General features: G+C 41.1%; 1 protein-coding gene across 1 annotated transcript in view; it reads right to left on the bottom strand.

Moving 5' to 3' along the window:
• Positions 1–18,007, bottom strand: part of PKD1L3 (polycystin 1 like 3, transient receptor potential channel interacting) — a 79,419-nt gene that overhangs the window by 45,636 nt on the left and 15,776 nt on the right. Inside the window, exons 7-15 of the mRNA XM_070953201.1 lie at positions 16,409–16,556; positions 15,239–15,459; positions 13,776–14,180; positions 11,743–11,838; positions 10,503–10,556; positions 7,789–7,996; positions 6,119–6,239; positions 3,681–3,822; positions 1,880–2,080 (exon numbers count right to left, since the gene is read on the bottom strand). Coding sequence (XP_070809302.1) covers positions 1,880–2,080; positions 3,681–3,822; positions 6,119–6,239; positions 7,789–7,996; positions 10,503–10,556; positions 11,743–11,838; positions 13,776–14,180; positions 15,239–15,459; positions 16,409–16,556 — 1,596 coding nt within the window. The remainder of the gene's footprint in view (positions 1–1,879; positions 2,081–3,680; positions 3,823–6,118; positions 6,240–7,788; positions 7,997–10,502; positions 10,557–11,742; positions 11,839–13,775; positions 14,181–15,238; positions 15,460–16,408; positions 16,557–18,007) is intronic.

Raw genomic sequence — 18,007 nt, 5'->3', positions numbered from 1 at the left:
GTTATTAACACAGCTGCCTGCAATTTCTGCTGGTTCGAATCTCTCCAAGGCTCAAGGTTGACTCAGCCTTCCATCCTTTCTAAGGTAGGTGAAATGAGGACCCAGTTTGTGGGGGCAATAAGCTGACTTTGTATAAAATATACAAAAGAATGAAGGCTATTGCTTAACGCATTGTAAGCCGCCCTGAGTCTCCGGAGAAGGGCGGCATATAAATCAAATTAAAAAAAAAAAATTTCGTAATCTGTTATTTCTACTATCCATGTTTTTATCTTGTTCCAATATTTCTTAATTTCTGGGCAGAGCCACCAAGCATGGTAAAAAGTTCCCTCAATGCCTTATCATTGAATGGAAACGCACATCATTGATTCATCTAAGAAAACAGCAGTTAGCATACAGAACTTCCCAGTTAGAGCCTTTTGTGAGATTTGCACAATTGTGCTAAACCATAACGCTATTAAGCCAGAAGGGAACACCAAATTCCAATCATGAAAATATAGCTGAAACCTTGTGAGATTGCGAAATCTCATCTGCAAGCCCTTGTGGAAGCTTTTGTGAGTTTCATGCCTTGTCATTTGAAATCTTACGATGTTTCCTGAGAGGGCGATAAAAATCATGCATGATCAAATGTTCCTCATGAGATATTAGGCTGTTTAAAATGTTTGAATTCCACAGACAATATCTAGGAGAGTTGTGGGGTTCTTGTGGCGTTCAAAAAGCATAAATTGCCAACCCCGAAACATGGGGACATGAGATAAAGAAAGAATTCAGAAGTTGCAGAAGGGCTCTTAGTGCCATCCTTGTCAAGATCCAGAAACCAAGGAAGACATGTTGAGGTTCTTCTGAGCAGTTTCCTTTATTATTCCTCACCTATAGACCAAAATATTCCTAAACTAAAGCTTGCATCATATGACGGTAACTTTGTTGCTTGTATCATTACGATTTATATTGACTGTTTCCCAATATGATTTGATTGCTTATTTGTACCCTATGACTATCATTAAGTGTTGTAACTTACGATTCTTGATGAATTGATCTTTTCTTTTTATGTACACTGAGAGCATATGCACCAAAGACAAATTCCTTGTGTGTCCAATCACATTTGGCCAATAAAATTCTATTCTATTCTATTCTATTCTATTCTATTCTATTCTAGTCTAGTCTAGTCTAGTCTAGTCTAGTCTAGTCTAGTCTAGTCTAGTCTAGTCTAGTCTAGTCCAGTCCAGTCCAGTCCAGTCCAGTCCAGTCCACTCCACTCCATTCCCATTCCCATTCCCATTCCCATTCCCATTCGGCATTCTATTCTATTCTATTCTATTCTATTCTATTCTATTCTATTCTATTCTATTCTATTCTATTCTATTCTATTATCATTAAACCTATATTCTGAGAAATGTAAGGGAGAAGCTGTCTTAACCAGTGGTGGGATTCAATTTTTTTTACTACCGGTTCTGTGGGCGTGGCTTGGTGGGTGTGGCATGGCTTGGTGGGTGTGGCTTGGTGGGTGTGGCAGGGGAAGGATACTGTAAAATCCCCATTCCTACCCCACTCCAGGGAAAGGTTACTGAAAAATCCCCATTTCCTCCCAATCAGCTGGGACTCGGGAGGCAGAGAATAGATGGTGGTGGGGCCAGTCAGAGGTAGTATTTACTGGTTCTCTGAACTACTCAAAATTTCTGCTACCGGTTCTCCAGAACTGGTCAGAACCTGCTGAAACCCACTTAACTCTCTTCTTCCCTCCCACACAAATTATCTAAACTTTGCTGTCTCTTGTTCCTCTGGAATCTACTCCCCTCCCTCCTGGGAATCCAGACTACATTCCATCACAGTCCATTAGTTAAAGAAGGACCTTGAGGGCATCAACCTAATCACTGAGTCTCACTTGATTCCAGGTAGAAGCAGTATGTGAATGAAGAGCTCTCAATTGGAGGGCACTGGCCCAATAGGCAGGAAGACTGGCAGGAGATGGAGAAGCTGGTGAGCACTGATCCTTGAGGAGGAGACACAGAACATTCTGGAACTACTGGAGGAGGCACCGAGCTGACAATGTAGGTTTCTTCTCCGTATTTGTTCTCACTCACAGCTGCAAATTTTGGAAACAAGAAGCGGTCAAAAATTGGTTTACTGTGATGTACATCAGTGGTGGGTTTCAAAATTTTTTATTACCGGTTCTGTGGGTGTGGTGGCTTGGTGGGCGTGGCAGAGGAAGGATATTGTAAAATCTTCATTCTCACTCCAGGGAAAGGATATTGCAAAATCCCCATTTCCTTCCAATCAGCTGGGACTTGGGAGGCAGAGAATACATGGGGGCGGGGCCAGTCAGAATTTTTACACCAGTTCTCCGAACTACTCAAAATTTCTGCTACCGGTTCTCCAGAACTGATCAGAACCTCCTGAGACCCACCTCAGATGTACATCATGAGGAATAGGCATTAAAATGTATCTACTAGTATTCCTTTCTTAATCTTTTTTACCTGTTATTACTTAGAACAGAATAGAAATTTTATTGATTTAGCATGTTATGACATTTTTCAGCTGAATTGCAGCATTTATTGAGTTAACATAAAGCTACTTAAAATGTTGGTGTCAACTTTTGAAAAAGGAATTTGGGATTGGAAAGTACCTTTAAAAGATAGTCTCCAAGTTAGCAGGGAAAAAAATCAATTTTTGCTCGGAATTGGAAGAACGATACGATTCCGACAGTATCTGATTGGGAACTTAAACTTGGAGAATTTGCAACAATGGCAAAACTAACAGTATATGTACACAAGAGATGTTTAATCAGATTTAAGCAAATATGGTTCCCATACATACTACATGTTACACAGCATAGTAAATATAATCACTTACAATCTCATTTGTAAGGGAAGCTAAATGTCTACAAATATTGCTATAAAAAGGGGGAAGTCAGAAATCCAATAATTCAGTTTTTATTTCCTTTCATCAGTTGGAGTTTCCTTCAGATGAACATATGATTTTTACACAAAACAAATGTTAGTTATTCTCTATTCCAAGTAGGAGTTTGAAATATGGTATTTCAATAATAAATGTTTAATATAATTTTAGCGTCTACTTTACAATTTAATATAAACTGGACCTCACTTATAGATGTTGGTTGGGTTGTTTTATAAACATATTTAAACGTTGCCTTAAACTTTATTTATCGTCTCCCAAGATAGATTTTATATATACGGTATATATTCACAGAGCATTCTGCTTGTACTGGTCTATGACTACAGTAAACTGAATTGAAATTGAATTAATAATAAGAGCAAGACAATATAAGTAGTTCTTGACCTGTGACTGTAATTGATCCCAGAATTATGGTTCTAAGTTCTTTCAGTCATTAAGTGTAACTGTGACCGATTTTATGAGGTTTTTTTTTTTTTTTTGTGGCAGTTGTTAAGCAAATCCAATGGGCAAAAAAGTAAATCAAAATTGGGTTATGAGTAACTTTTTTAGGGGTCCATCCTAACTCTGAATAGTCACTAAGCAACTGCTTGTATGTCAAGGAGCACCTGTAAGTACTTTGAGAGTCCATAAGTCTAAAATAAGCCATTAACATAACAATTAACAATTAACAATTATCAGCGTAACACTAAAAACTGCCAGTTTTTTAAAAAAACACTAAATCGGGCAATAAATTGCTTCAAACAAAATATCCAAATTTTAGTGGCCAATACCTGTTGCTTTGATTTGAAAGGCTTCGCCATGTGATTGCAAGAAGGAGCTGTTCAGGACAAGAACTTCAGTATCATTCTGAAGAAAAGTGAGTGAGCTTTGTGGGAAACCATTTAAATTGCATCCTGGAGGAAGCAGATTAGACTGAGGAAGGAAATCAAATGAAAGTCGAAGAAAAACAGGAATTAAAAAATATCCATTTTTTTTTAAAGTAGCCATCATCTCTTCCAAACAGGCTAGGTCCACTAGGTAGGACTATTTGCTTCATCTCATCTTCACATGGTGGGATTAAACTCTTCCTTCTTAAATATTCTTTTGGAAAGAATATACCATATTTTTCGGAGTATAAGACGCACTGGACTATAAGACGCACCTACCTTTTTTGGTGAGGAAAACAAGAAAAAGAAATCTTTTTTTTTTTTTTTTAATTTGATTTATATGTCGCCCTTCTCCGAAGACTCAGGGCGGCTTACAATGTGCTCAGCAATAGCCTTCATCTTTTTGTATATTTATACAAAGTCAGCTTATTGCCCCCACAACTGGGTCCTCATTTCACCTACCTTAGAAAGGATGGAAGGCTGAGTCAACCTTGAGCCTTGGCAAGATTCGAACCCTGCAGTAATTGCAGGCAGCTGGTCTTAATAACCAGCTTAATAACAGGGTGCCTTAAACCCTTGTACTACCAAGGCTCAAATCTGCCTCTGCCTCTGCCTCCCAGCAATTTTGCCTCATTGCAGCAAACAGCAAACAGCCTGCTTTACTTTCATTTTCGTTTTCAGCATAGCTTGATTAGTACAAGGGGAAAAAAAATCTGCTCCATCAATTTACCTCCTTGCAGCAAGCAGCAGAGCCCTGTGCAAAACAGCTGAGAGCAAAACAGCTGAGAGTCGGGAGGCCGATCCAATCAACTTGTGCTAATTAGGTTGTGCTGAAGCTGAAAGGAGCTGTTTCTGCTTGCTGCTTGCTGCAAGGGGGTAACTGCTGGGAGGCAGAGGCCAAAGGGTGGGGGCCAGTGGGTGGGCAGGGCTACATTCGGTGTATAAGATGCACCTAAATTTTCACCCCCTTTTAGGGGGGAAAAAGGTGCGTCTTATACTCCGAAAGATACGGTAATCAGCATTTCTTTGGCTCATGTATCTTTCTGTTAAGTCTTTGTATTTACATGGGATATATTTGAATTGCAACTATGTTTAGGAACAATAGCTTTGGGTTTCTAAAAGACGGGCCGCTTTGTTTAATTAGAAGACCAAGTTCACTTCAACAAAAATGAAGCCTCAAGAGGAAGAAAAACATTGAGTTAAAAGGAAATCACATACATCCAGATCATAACAGGAAGTGCTGCCAAGAAGTAGCTGCCTTCAAGGAACTTTCCACACATCCGTGAACACATGTTTCATTTTTGTTGAGAGAAAGAGGGGGGGTAAGCTAAGAGCCCACCCTATTCTGCATGTAAATTTTCCAAAACTAGATTGATAATTTTCTAGAAAGGGTGAAAACTAGACGCACTGTTTCAGAATAATAGAGTTGGAAGGGCTCAAGCAGGAGACGCTATATCCGTGATGGCAAACCTATGGCATGCGTGCCACAGGTGGCACACAGCTCCCTCTCTGCAGGTATGCCAGCCATTGCCCCAGCTCAGCTCCACCACGCACGCACATGCGCCTCCCGCCGGCCAGCTGGTCTTTGGGTCTCTGCTGCGCATGCACGGTGGGTGGGGGCACATGCGGAGGACACGCGTGCGTATGCATGGGAAGTGGGGTGCATGCGTGCGGGGCTGCTTGCATTGCATTTTGGGGGTATGCGTGCACATACACACCCCGTGGCCCATTTTGGGTCTGAAAGGCCTCCTGCACCAACCTGGAAGGCAAAATGGGGGATGGGGATGAGTGAAGCACATGCGCGGGGGCGGGGCACTTGCATTGCATTTTGGGGATTCGCACGTGCACCCTTTGGGCACTCAACCCCCAAAAGGTTAACCATCACTGCCCTATATCATGGCCCAAACTCTTCTTGAAAACATCCAATGATGGAGCATCCACAACTTCTGGAGGCAAACTCTTCCAATGGTTAACATTTTCACTGTCAGCAAATTTCTCCTTAGTTCTAGGTCAGTGATGGCTAACCTTTTTGCCGTCGCGTGCCAAAAGCCGGGGAGGGGGGGTGTCGCACAGGGGTTGTCGCGTGCATGCGTGTCCACACCCATAATTCAATGCCCCCCCTGTGCATGTGCACGCGACACCCCCCCTCCCCACGACCCCTGAATCTACTCCCTGAAAAATTACATACCATAGTTATTATAACCCTACTTTGATCATCCAATATAGCCATATCTCTTCAATGTTGTTTGTTCTCAGAGGGAGCGTTACAAACTCTACAAAATATTCTTTTTCAGAGTGTGTAGGGACATATGGAATTTCTGAGGTGGTCATAATAGGCTTACCTTTCTTTCAAAGGTGTGGTCTAAATACCACTTGTAAAGTACAGACTTTGCATCTTCCCTCATTGAGACTCTCAGCGTAACATCTTCACTGTTATTCACAGGATGGCAATTCTTCTCACAACTAGGAAGAGCCAAAGAAAATGGCATTTAGTAAAATAAAAATAAGTGCCTGCTGAGAAAATCAACTGTTTCCACCAAAACGGCATGAGGTTAACCTCAAGATGACAACTGGGTCTTCAAGCTATTTTTCTGTTGAGCAGTGTTTTCCCAGAGGGAGCATATACCTGATCTCTCTTAGCAATATACAAATTCAATTTTTCAGTATAACTAACTTTTAGTGGTTCACAACCTAAATATGGTTTGGTTTAATAAACATACAAGAAAAAAATATTGGAGCTGGTATGTTAATAGTCTGACTGGACGCACGGCAGCAGAGAATGCTAATCAATATGCTGAGTCACTTGATAATGAGATGAACAGCACATAACTTTAGTAAATAAATCAATAAATATTGTAACTTGTCAGTTCAGAGAGTGATTCACACCATCCTTAATACAAAGGCATTTTAACTCACTGCTACAATATCTATTTGACAGTCACAAACCATACTCCATTCAAACATTGATTTAGACACCTTGTTCATCTATCATTTTTCATAACCATGGTTTGCTGAATAATTCCCAATGGCTAGATCCATGCATCACATTCAATCATAAACTTTAAAATTGTAAGCCATCCAGTCACTTGCTTGAGTTGAGAGGCTATGGAAATTAATTGATTGGATGATAAAAATAAAAAATAGAATAGAATAGAATAATAAATAAAATAAAATAATAAAATTAAAAAATTAAAAAATAAAATAAAATGATAAAATAAAATGATAAAATAAAATAAATAAAATATAAATAAAATAAAATAAAATAATAAAATAAAATAATAAAATAAAATAAAATAAAATAAAATAATAAAATAAAATAAAATAAAATAAAATAATAAAATAATAAAATAATAAAATAATAAAATAATAAAATAAAATAATAAAATAATAAAATAAAATAAAATAAATAAAATAAAATAATAAAATAAAATAATAAAATAAAATAATAAAATAATAAAATAATAAAATAATAAAATAATAAAATAAAATAAAATAAAATAAAATAACAATAAGGGATGCTCAATTCCAGATTGGTACATCAGCCATGTGTTTCAGTATAACATTTAGGTCTTGTCCAACAGAACAGCAAACAAATAATATGCCTTAGAGACATTTGTGAAGCGAAAGGGAGACAACATAATTCATGAATATCAGGGCCTGTATCAGCGGTAAAATCCACTTACCTTCGCTACCAGTTCGGGAATGGGAGCACGCGCGCCTCTTCTGCGCATGTGCAGAGCCTTCTGTGCATGCGCAGAGGGTCAAAAACGGGACGTAATAACATCCCAGCGGGTGGGCAGAGCCTCCCGCTGCCAGCGCTACCAGTTCGCGCAAGCCGGATAGATCCAGCTGGATTTCACCGCTGACCTGTATTCAATCATCCTACAAACAATAATTGTAGGACAAGAAAGGTGTCCCGTTGGTTTTTTTTTTTTACAGTCAAACTGATTTAACCTTCTAAAGAGGTTTCTCCCCATCTATCTTAAAGAACAATAATGCAAGAATGCCACACCTGATCCTCAGGCTCAAATCTTGTTTTGCAGTGATGTACAAACATTGTTCGTCCTGCTTCTCCTCTTTCTCTGGGGTTTTCACCACAACCTTCACTGTCACTGCGGAGCTGGGAGGAGGCAGGCAGTTGGGGGGTATCCGGATCTCTCTTTGTACAGTGTCGATAGATTGTTGCTGGACACATTCATCCCACTGAGGCCAGCAGAACCCTGAAAAGGCAGTTTTTTCAGCCAAGTTTATTTGCGCTTTCTCATCTACCCCAGAACCAGGATAAATGTTATGGTCCTGAGCATCATGAGTTATCTCGGAATTGAAGTCATTATTTTGTGTGTGATTATTTTGAAAAAGATAGAATTTTCCCAACACAATTTGTGATGGAATGTGCACCTATAGAAGCAGAGGGAGAGTTTTCTGACAACAAAATGCTGTCCCAAAAGGAAACTAGGATTAAGGGATCGCTGGATATGGAAGGAAAGAAGAGGTTCAGGGCAGGGGTGAAATCTACTTACCTTCTCAACCAGTTCAGAAGTGCACGCGCCATGTCACATGCACACATGCACGCATGCGCAGAGGGTAAAAAACAGGTTACTTCCTGGTTAAAACCAGGAAGCAATGACGACTGAGCGGGTGAGCAGAGCCTTGTGCTGCCATCGCTACTGGTTCTCTGATTCTCCGAACCACCGGCCACCATCGCTACCAGTTCGTCCAAACCGGTCTGAACTGGGAGCATTTCAGGGTAAGCATACCCTAGAATCTCATAGGATGTATCTAGCAGCTTAGAAACTTATAGCTTTAGTCTGGCACGATTCTGTCCAGGTGTAAGCAAATAAAGGATTGGTCACTATCGGATCTTGCTGTTTTATTTCTGGGCTTGAGCTTGACAAAACTAAGAGATGGACAAGGCCAGATGAAGGCCACCTGATTCCCTAAGCACAGTCCAACAATGGTGTCTCTTGGCCCTCCTGTTACTTAATTGACAAGACTTTAAGACTCCATAGCTGCTGAAAAGTCTTGCATGGCAGTGAAAGAGTTACGGGTATGAGCACTGAGGGAAAACATTCTAGGGTTCCCCCTTACTTTGGTTCCCAAGACATGGGCTTATCTTGTTCAGGGCTGGAGAAGGATGGATTTCTCCTTTCAGGATTCAGAGCGTTCTACCTGCAAAAACTGTAAAGCATCACACACCACTATTCCATTTCCCAGAGCTTCACGCTCAGCTCATTACAGATCTCCACTTTTCTAGCTTTTCTTTCCTTCAGATACTTGCAACAGTTTATGAGGAAGACCTTGAGAAACACAGCAAAAAGATGCTGCCCAGAGCACAGTTAGATAAGAGAGGGCGTAGCCCACAGCTGCATAATGGGCAGAAAAAGAGGATCAGAAAGGACCCTCCCTAATTTCTCAGGTTGTAAAGGAGATGATGTGAGATTTGTACTATGAAACTCGCAAGATTGATGTCAGCATTCACAGTAGAGCAGAAGGAAACACAATCAGCTGAGCTAATTCTACTTTATTGTAAGGCTACATCGGAGGTGGCATACAGCTGGTTCAGACCGGTTCGGAAAAACCGGTAGCGGAAATCGCAGGTGGGCCTGCTCACCTGCCCTGGCTCTATGCCATTCTATTTAGGCACATTTTTGAGGACGGTTGCATACGCGGAAGGCACGTGCACGAGTAAAGCGCATGCACGGAAGGTAGGGCGCATATGCGGAAGGCAGGCGCGTACTGCGAACCAGTAGTAACAAAATGTGAAACCTACCACTGGGCTACATTATGGAAGCACACTTAGAGACACACACTTACCACAAGACCAAGTGTAGAGTGAATTGTTGCTGTCAGTCTCAGGCCAACCCAAGATAACTGTGGCAAAGACACCGGCATGGCGGCTGGGTGAAATGTATATCCTATTTTTCCCCTTGTCATCCTAAAGCCACAGAAATGTGAGGAATTAGGCATAAATATATCTCTGCAAAGTATTTTATCTCTGGCAGTAGACATATGCTTCCAAACTTTCTTACTTAACAGGCATAACCGAATAACATAAATAGCATAGATTTATAAATAATATCAATTTTTTTTTTGCAACCTGGATTGAACTGCCTGCCTCTATGAGTTAAATGGCTAACAAATAGTCTCAAAGGTGCTTTTTCAAGAGGCAACTGGACTTTCTGGTTTTTCTTTGAAGACGTTTCGCTTCTCATCCAAGAAGCTTCTTCAGCTCTTGTTGACTAACAAGTACTTCTCCTACCTGTTGCCTTTATGTGTCTAAGATTCCATCATATCTCATATACGATGTCTCATAGAGGAATAAGTTCGGATAAATTGGATTACGTTTTTTCTAAATAAACCAGTAGAGGATAAAGGACTGCATATCTGATTTAAATCACTTGAAGGATTCAGATTCATCACAATTTTAAAAAATTGTAAATGTCTACAAATTATTTCAATAGGCCAATGGGATTTTTGCAGGGATCTCCAAACTTGGCAACTTTAAGACTTGTTAGATCTTAGCAACTTTAAAATATGTGGACCAACTCCCAGAATTCCCCAGGCAGCAATTGGAGAGGGGAGAGGGGGCGGTATAAAAATTTAATAAATAAATAAATAAATAAATAAATAAATAAATAAATAAATAAATAAATGAAATTTCTCAGCAATCTATCCCCTCTATCCACTGTCTTATGCACTTCCTTGTCTTCCACATTTTTCCAGTACTCACAAGTCTTCTTTTCCCATTTGTGCTGGATTGTTCTTCATTCTCCACAGGATCTGTTAGGGCCAAGAACACAATAGAAGATTTAAACTTCAGAATCAAATTGAATCGAATCGAATCAAACAAAACAGAACAGAACAGAACAGAACAGATTTCTTTATTGGCCAAGTGTGATTGGACACACAAGAAATTTGTCTTTGGTGTATATGCTCTCAGTGTACATAAAAAGACAAGATACATTCGTCAAGAATTATAAGGTACAACACTTAGTGATAGTCATAGGGTACAATTCATCATTCAAGATAGGCTTGAATTTTCTCTCTGCAAAACATGGATGTTTCTCCTTTGCTCTACCCACTCTTTTTATACGAAAGATGACTAAAATGGTTTCTAGAAAGACTGGCTTGGGTATAAGTTAAAAAGGAAGGGAAGTTTCATTTAGAAGAGTTTTGGTTCCACAGTTGCTAAATCTGGACTTCTTCCGCCCTGAACATTTTTCATCACTGGTCTTGGGATCACAGAACAGTATATATTACAGCACTTTATTCACTGACATTGATCCTGAAAGGTCACATTGCTTTGTTACACGGTTTTATCCTAGGATCCAATCTGAGTCGGCCACCAAGACCAGGCGTTTAGTCTTCTGAGCTTTTGGACATAAACTGGAGCCCATCTGGACGGGAACTTCTCTCTCACCAGAATGTCAGGTTTAATCTTCCAAGCTTTTGGACTCATGCTGGAGCCTATCCTCATCCCTTACCAGAATGTGAAGCGAGAAGTTCCCTGAGGATGGGCTCCAGCACAAATCCGAAAGCTCAGAAGACTGAACTTCTGGTCTCAGTGCAGTGGTGAAATTCAAATTTTTTTTACTACTGGTTCTATGGGCATGGCTTGGTAGGCGTGATGTGGCTTGGTGGGCATGGTTTGGTGGGTGTGGCAGGGGAAGGATACTGTAAAATCTCCATTCTCTCCCCACTCCTGGGGGAAGGATATTGCAAAATCCCCATTCCCACCTCACTCTGGGACCAGCCAGCAGTGGTATTTGCCAGTTCTCTAAACTACTCAAAATTTCTGCTACCGGTTCTCCAGAACCTGTCAGAACCTGCTGGATTTCACCCCTGTCACAGTGACTGACCCAGATTGGATCCTGCAACATTATCCTAGGACACATATATTTGCTTTCATTTTTGAGTTTTTATCCTACCCATTTCCTGCACCATACAATCAATGTCCCATGATTACCTTTTTTGTGAGAACTGTTAGACACTGTGACAGTTCCAACATCAACACTCATGTTCGAGAAGGCATTCATCACAAACACTTTGACCAGAAAAGTACCTGAGAAAAACACATGGCAAAAAAACCCAATATGAAATAGAATAACTGAAGCAGGGTCACAATTGAAAATGAATCTTGAATGATCATAGGTGAGCTTGGCTGGGTAGAAGGTCTTTGTCAGGGTTCCAAGTAACACCCCAATGAAAGAAGACTCTGAGGCTAGACGTTCCTCAATGTTCCTCCTTATTAGAAATATCATGTTGGCACATCTGGAAAAACCCAAATCTGAAAGTTTTCAGGTTTTCCCCACCCAACAGAAAGTCCAAGTCCCTGTCCAGCACCGACAGGTCCATCACATTGTCCAATCTAGTGGTGGGATTCAGCCAGTGTAACAACCGGTTTGCTGAGTGTGCGCTTCGCCAATCACTTTTCCAGTCTATTTCAAAACACCATTAATAGTTACCTTCCACTAGCCCCAGTGAGTAAAACAGCTGAGGTGCGGCAATCTGCTCTTTCGCGCCGATCAGCTGGGCTTCAAACAAGTGAAATATAGGTAGATATAGCGCAGGGGCAGACGGGCAGGCCCAGCTGACAGTCGGAGCGAACCGGTTCGCTCTCAGCTGATCGTTGGAGCAACCGGCTCACCCAAACCGGACGAATAGGCTGAATCTCACCCCTGGTCCAATTACAGCATCATTCCAACTGGAGATGCCTCCCAGTTTCAGCCCTCCAAGTACAGAGCAAGATGTCCTTCACTCTCTGAGAAAGGAATGTTATTATGACTATATATCACCCTTGCTCCATATAATCCCCCCACCCAGTTTCCCACAGTAGGAAATGTGGCAGGCCTAAAGGCCCAATGTAAAAGATGGCTTCCAGGCCTGACAATTTTGGTGTTTCAGAGAACTAGAGGGGATGGATGGCAGTGACCATGGCAAGGCAAGTAAAGCCTGATGAATAAAAAGTTTAATCTGACAGCAAAAGTTTGAGATTATGGTATGGCTCGGAAGAACTCGAATGAATGAACTTTTCATTCCTGATACTGATGATCTGACAACCAAGCAGACTGCCTAGTTTAGGCAATCTTTCCTCTCTACTGTCAGCAAGCCACCCTTTTCCTCCTGTCATTACTGAATTCCTGATATTTTCTGCTGCTTCTTTTCAGTTCCATCTCATGGTTCAGCAATCAAAGAGAGAGAGAGAGAGAGAGAGAGAGGGAGGGAGGGAGGGAGGGAGGGAGGGAGAGAGAGAGAGAAAAGCATTAACAAAACTCAAAAACATTAGTATTTGGTAATGTCCTCTTTGCCAAGTGTGAGCTTTGGCGGTTAGCCAACAATGCCAAGCCAGGAGTCTATTTTTTTCCCTGAAAATACTATAAATCGGGTAAAATGGTGATTAGTTGGATGTGCCCAAGGGAAAACGAAATAAGATTTTCATATTTTGATTTAGATACTTCAGCGTTTGCTTCCTCTTTTAATCCTAACCTTCACTTAATCTGTTCCATCTTTGTATACATTATTTACGGGGTTGGGTTTAGAAATGAAGAAACCTACCATGTTTCCCCAAAAATAGGATCCTGTCTTATATTTTTCTGAACCCCGAAATAAGGATGTCTTATTACTTTGGGGCATGTGGAGCAAGATGGGGCTCCTCTTGCCATCTAACCTGATTTCCAGCTCTGTCTCCCTAACCCTAACCAGAGGAAATGGCGGGGACCGGTTGCACATGCGTTTAAATATTTTCGGGGAGGGCTTATTTTGGGGGGGCTTATTTTAGTGCATGCGCTCAAAAGCCCAATTGGGCTTATTATCATTGGATGTCTTATTTTAGGGGACACAGGGTAGGTTAGTCTTCATTCATGAAATCTCCTCACTGCTAGATCCAGATCTTTCAGAGAGAAAAATTTGGAGTATTGTGTTTGGTGTCTTGGGTTAATACTTGGAGGAAACAAGTAAACAAGCTAGATATAGATAATTAGAATCTTTGCATTGCAATACCTTCAGAATTCATTGGGATGGTATAAATTTCAGACTTTCCTTCAACGAAATCCTTCCGGTGGGAAAATGTTTCGTTCATCCCGGTCACTTCGAATCTCACTTTTTCAGGGGCGCCACGACGTACGGAGACTTTGATTTCCAGGTCTTCTCCTAATTCCAAGGAGTCGGAGGTTAACATGGCTTGGAGTCCAGAAATCGGCTCTACTAAATGAACAGTCAGGATTTCTACGACCTCTGAATCTGTGGTGTTGCTGGTGGCAACTATTTCAAGAGAATGGACCCCAGGGCCAATCAGCCGTTGAAGGACCCCATCCAAGGTCAGATTATGAGGAACAGTTCCTATTTTTGTGCTGGTCTCCATCACAGTCTTGTTATCATTTAATACAGTATAGGTTACTCCAGTCCCTGCAACAACAAAAAAAACCAACAAAAAATATCCAAAATGGCTTAAAGGTGATATGAGTTATAACAAACGCCATATGGCTTCCTTATTATAAATGTATTTGTTTACTAAATGTATTTATCCAGTGTTTGTTATACACATACACAAATAGAATGCAATATACATTAAATAAACAAATGCACTTGGATGGATGGACAGACAATAGCCGTGCTAGCTGAAGATAAAGGGAATTGCAATATACCTAGAGGCCTGTCTTCTAGAAAAACAGCTTTACAAGCTAAGATAGGGATTCTAACATTATTTATTATTATTTATTTATTTATTTATTTTATTTTATTAAATTTTTATACTGCCCTTCTCCTGCTGGACTCAGGGCGGTGAACAGCCAAGAATAAAAAACATCCAATACAAAATTTAAAATTATTAAAAGAATTAAACAAATTTTGGCCCAAATTTAAAACATCCCAACTAAAATCCGTTACAATTAAAATATCTAAGGGGGAGGGGGGTTTACATCAGCCCAGCTTGGTGAAATAGAAAAGTTTTGAGGGCATGGCGAAAAGCCCGGAGATCTGGTATCCTACGTATAATAAGCTATCAAGTCATACTAGGAAACAAATAAAAATAATGTAAATTGAAGGATACAAGCAACATGGTTATAGTCATAAGTGGAAAGAGAAAGATCCTAGTAAGGAAGAGAAGAATAATAGTAATACAGTCATAGTAAATTATTTGACAGTGGGTTTTTTTTTGTTTGTTTTGTTTTTAATTTGATTTATATGCCGCCCTTCTCCGGAGACTCAGGGCAGCTTACAGTGCGTTAAGTAATAGCCTTCATCCTTTTGTATATTTATACAAAGTCAGCTTATTGCCCCCACAACTGGGTCCTCAATTTACCTACCTTAGAAAGGATGGAAGGCTGAGTCAACCTTGAGCCTTGGCGAGATTCGAACCTGCAGTAATTGCAGGCAGCTGGTCTTAATAACAGGGTGCTTTAGACCATTGTACTACCAAGGCTCTTAAGTGTTAAGTGTTAAGTTAGTGTAGAGACTACACTAACCTCCATCAAGTTCTACTTGAATCCACAAGGTTTCCTCATAAAGGCTCCTGCAATGAGAGCTGTTCCCCACTTCATATTTGCTGAAGCACCCGGTCACGGTGAGCTTATCCATTTTATCTCGAACAGTGACGAGTTTTTGAGCTGTCACGTGCCACTCGCTAGTAGTACACTCCACAAAAACGGTGAACTCGCCTGGTTTGGTGAAGCAATGAGTCACATTGCTATGCAAGCTGTAAACACAAAACTAGGACAAATTATCGGCAGATCTGTCAAGCCCCAAACCAAGAATAACACTTGGTAATTCTTCCAAGATGAGATCTTTATTGTTTGACACTTGTAGACAAAATCTTGTCAGACGGAAGACTGTCCTATCTGGCATCTACAATATATTCTAGGAACTATGAAGAAGAGGCTGTCCTCACTCTCTTTCTGTCACAAGTATCCAGACGGAATTGCCTCTTATTCTCTGGAATGCATCCCTCCCTCCTGGAAATCCACCTCCTTCCTACAGTCCATCCCAAAATCACCAGATCTACAGCAGGGGTGGGATTCTACTGATTCGGACCGGTTTGGGTGAACTGGTAGCTCCAACGATCAGCTGGAAGCGAACCGGTTCGTCCCGATGATCAGATGAGCCCACCCGCCTGCCTGTGCTATTTTCCTACCTTTATCTTCTCAGCTGATTCGCGCGGCAGAGCAGATTGCTGCTCGAATCAGCTGTGTTACTCCTCCAAAGAAACCCAGAAGTGAAGATTTCTTCAAACTGTGCACACACACGCAGCACGCATCAGGCCCGGGCACACGCAAATCGTGCAATCACCGAACCGGTTGTTAAACCTGGAGAATCCCACCACCACTGATCTACAGCAAGGCATTGAAAAGTGTAAGATATTGGCTGTAGGTTCAAATTGGCCAAGCATCCCTTCTTAGAGGACATTACATTTAGGGATGAGGTTAGGGGTCAAAAAGGTTAAGACAGTGACTGTGACTTTGTAATCAAAGCTCTGCCCTTTTTTATAGGGGACATGGTGGTGCATTGGTGGGGAATATCGAAACATATCCAGAAGTCGTAAGTCTGGCAAAGCCCACTCTTGAATCTCGCTGACTCTTAGATGCAACTGCCGGCTCTTGAAGGCCCCTGCCTCATTTTCTCCCCAAGCTTCCTCTGACCTTGGAGGATAGTAGGGGTCCACCGTGTTTCCATCTCCAGTGCTGAGTATGCAGGAAAGGTTTCCAGTGTATGGTGAGAGCAGCCATTTCAAGGAGATGGTGACATTTTCCAATACGAACGTGGTTTCCGTTACCGTCAAACTCAAGCCTGTAAAAGAGTAGAGTGTCAGTGCTCCGAGTAATGCACCCATTGAAAACAGGACTCCAAGGCAGGTAGATTCCTCAAAGGATATGTTTATTGGATACATCATATCGGCACAGTCAGTGAAAACAAAACACTGACAGTTCCCACGGTTTTCACCTAATTAACTTCCCCCTCCCAAGTGTCACCAGTCACATTGTCCAATGAAGATGGAAGGCAGCAGGAGTGGGCTTCAAAAATTTTAGCAAGGGGTTCTCTGCCTGGTTGCTGGGTGGGCGTGGCCTAGTCGGCCTCCTGCACCTCGGTAGGGGGGGCATTTTTGCCCTCCTGAAGGCTTTCCTTGAGCCTCCAGGAGGGCGAAAACAGCCTCCCCAGGCTCCAGAGACCCTCTGGAGGCCGGAAACGGGCCCATTTCTGGCCTTCCCAAACTTCCGGTAGGCCTGTTTTTCATCCTCCCCAAGCCTACGTGCGCGCCCTGCACTTATCTGCATCCAAAATGGGCTGTGTGGGGACTCCACAGAAGCCCACCCCTGGAAGGCAGGCTCTTCTCCACTTTCAAAGGCCACCTGTTATAATGACCTTGGTTCTCACAAGACAGCATTTTGTTTTGGCCAGAGCCTATCTATCTACTTCCTCCCTCCCTTCCCCCTTTCTCGCTTTGTGGCAACTATGATGGCTTCAGCCAGGTTCACTTCAAAGTTGACATAGAGAGAATGCCATCCTCTTTTGCATCCAGAGACAATTCTGAGCCTCCTCAAATCTTTCTTTCACAAAATATCCTCCATAAAAATTACAACCATTTAAATCATCACCATGGAAACTGGGAAACAAAAGCTAATATTATCAACATAATACTCTCATATTGAAGGCTTAAAGATCCTTACAGAAGAGTCCTCGGTGTTAAGACCGAGCTTGTGAGAAAACAGCAAAACTATAATAGAATATGAAATCAAAAATCATAACAGCCAAATGATTAATTTTAATATGAGTTTATTGCAATACTAAATTTTTTTGTATAGGCTCAAATAATGTGAGTATTATATAAAAATGTTCTCATCTAACACACAATTGGTTTACTTATGATCACAGAGCAGGTAGAAATAAAATATAAACCCTACATTGCAAAGTGCACAATTAACATTTTCAGCTGGAATTATTTCCAGCTCAAAAAGAGCTGAAGGTCAGAGAAGAAATAGATTTATTTATTTATTAGTTTTATTAAACGTGTTTGCCGTCCATCTTGCCTCAAGGGCTACAGGGATTTTTGCTAAAGTGATTTGTTTGTTTGTAGCTTCGGAGTCTAATCAAGGTGATTCTGAAAAAAAATTAAAATCCAGCTTCTTCACCATTAAAAATAATCCTCCATTAGGAATGCAGCATTTGCAAGAATCTAAATGATTCTACAAACTATTATATAGGCTGGCACCAAGCTGACAAGTCTTTGAATCTCAGACATT

The sequence above is a fragment of the Pituophis catenifer genome, unplaced genomic scaffold, assembly GCF_029215685.1.
Source record: "Pituophis catenifer annectens isolate HBS135680 unplaced genomic scaffold, rPitCat1.0.hap2 SCAF_13, whole genome shotgun sequence".
Lineage (NCBI taxonomy): Eukaryota > Metazoa > Chordata > Lepidosauria > Squamata > Colubridae > Pituophis > Pituophis catenifer.
The sequence above is the reverse complement of the archived record's forward strand: the minus strand, read 5'-3'. Positions and strand labels throughout refer to the sequence as shown.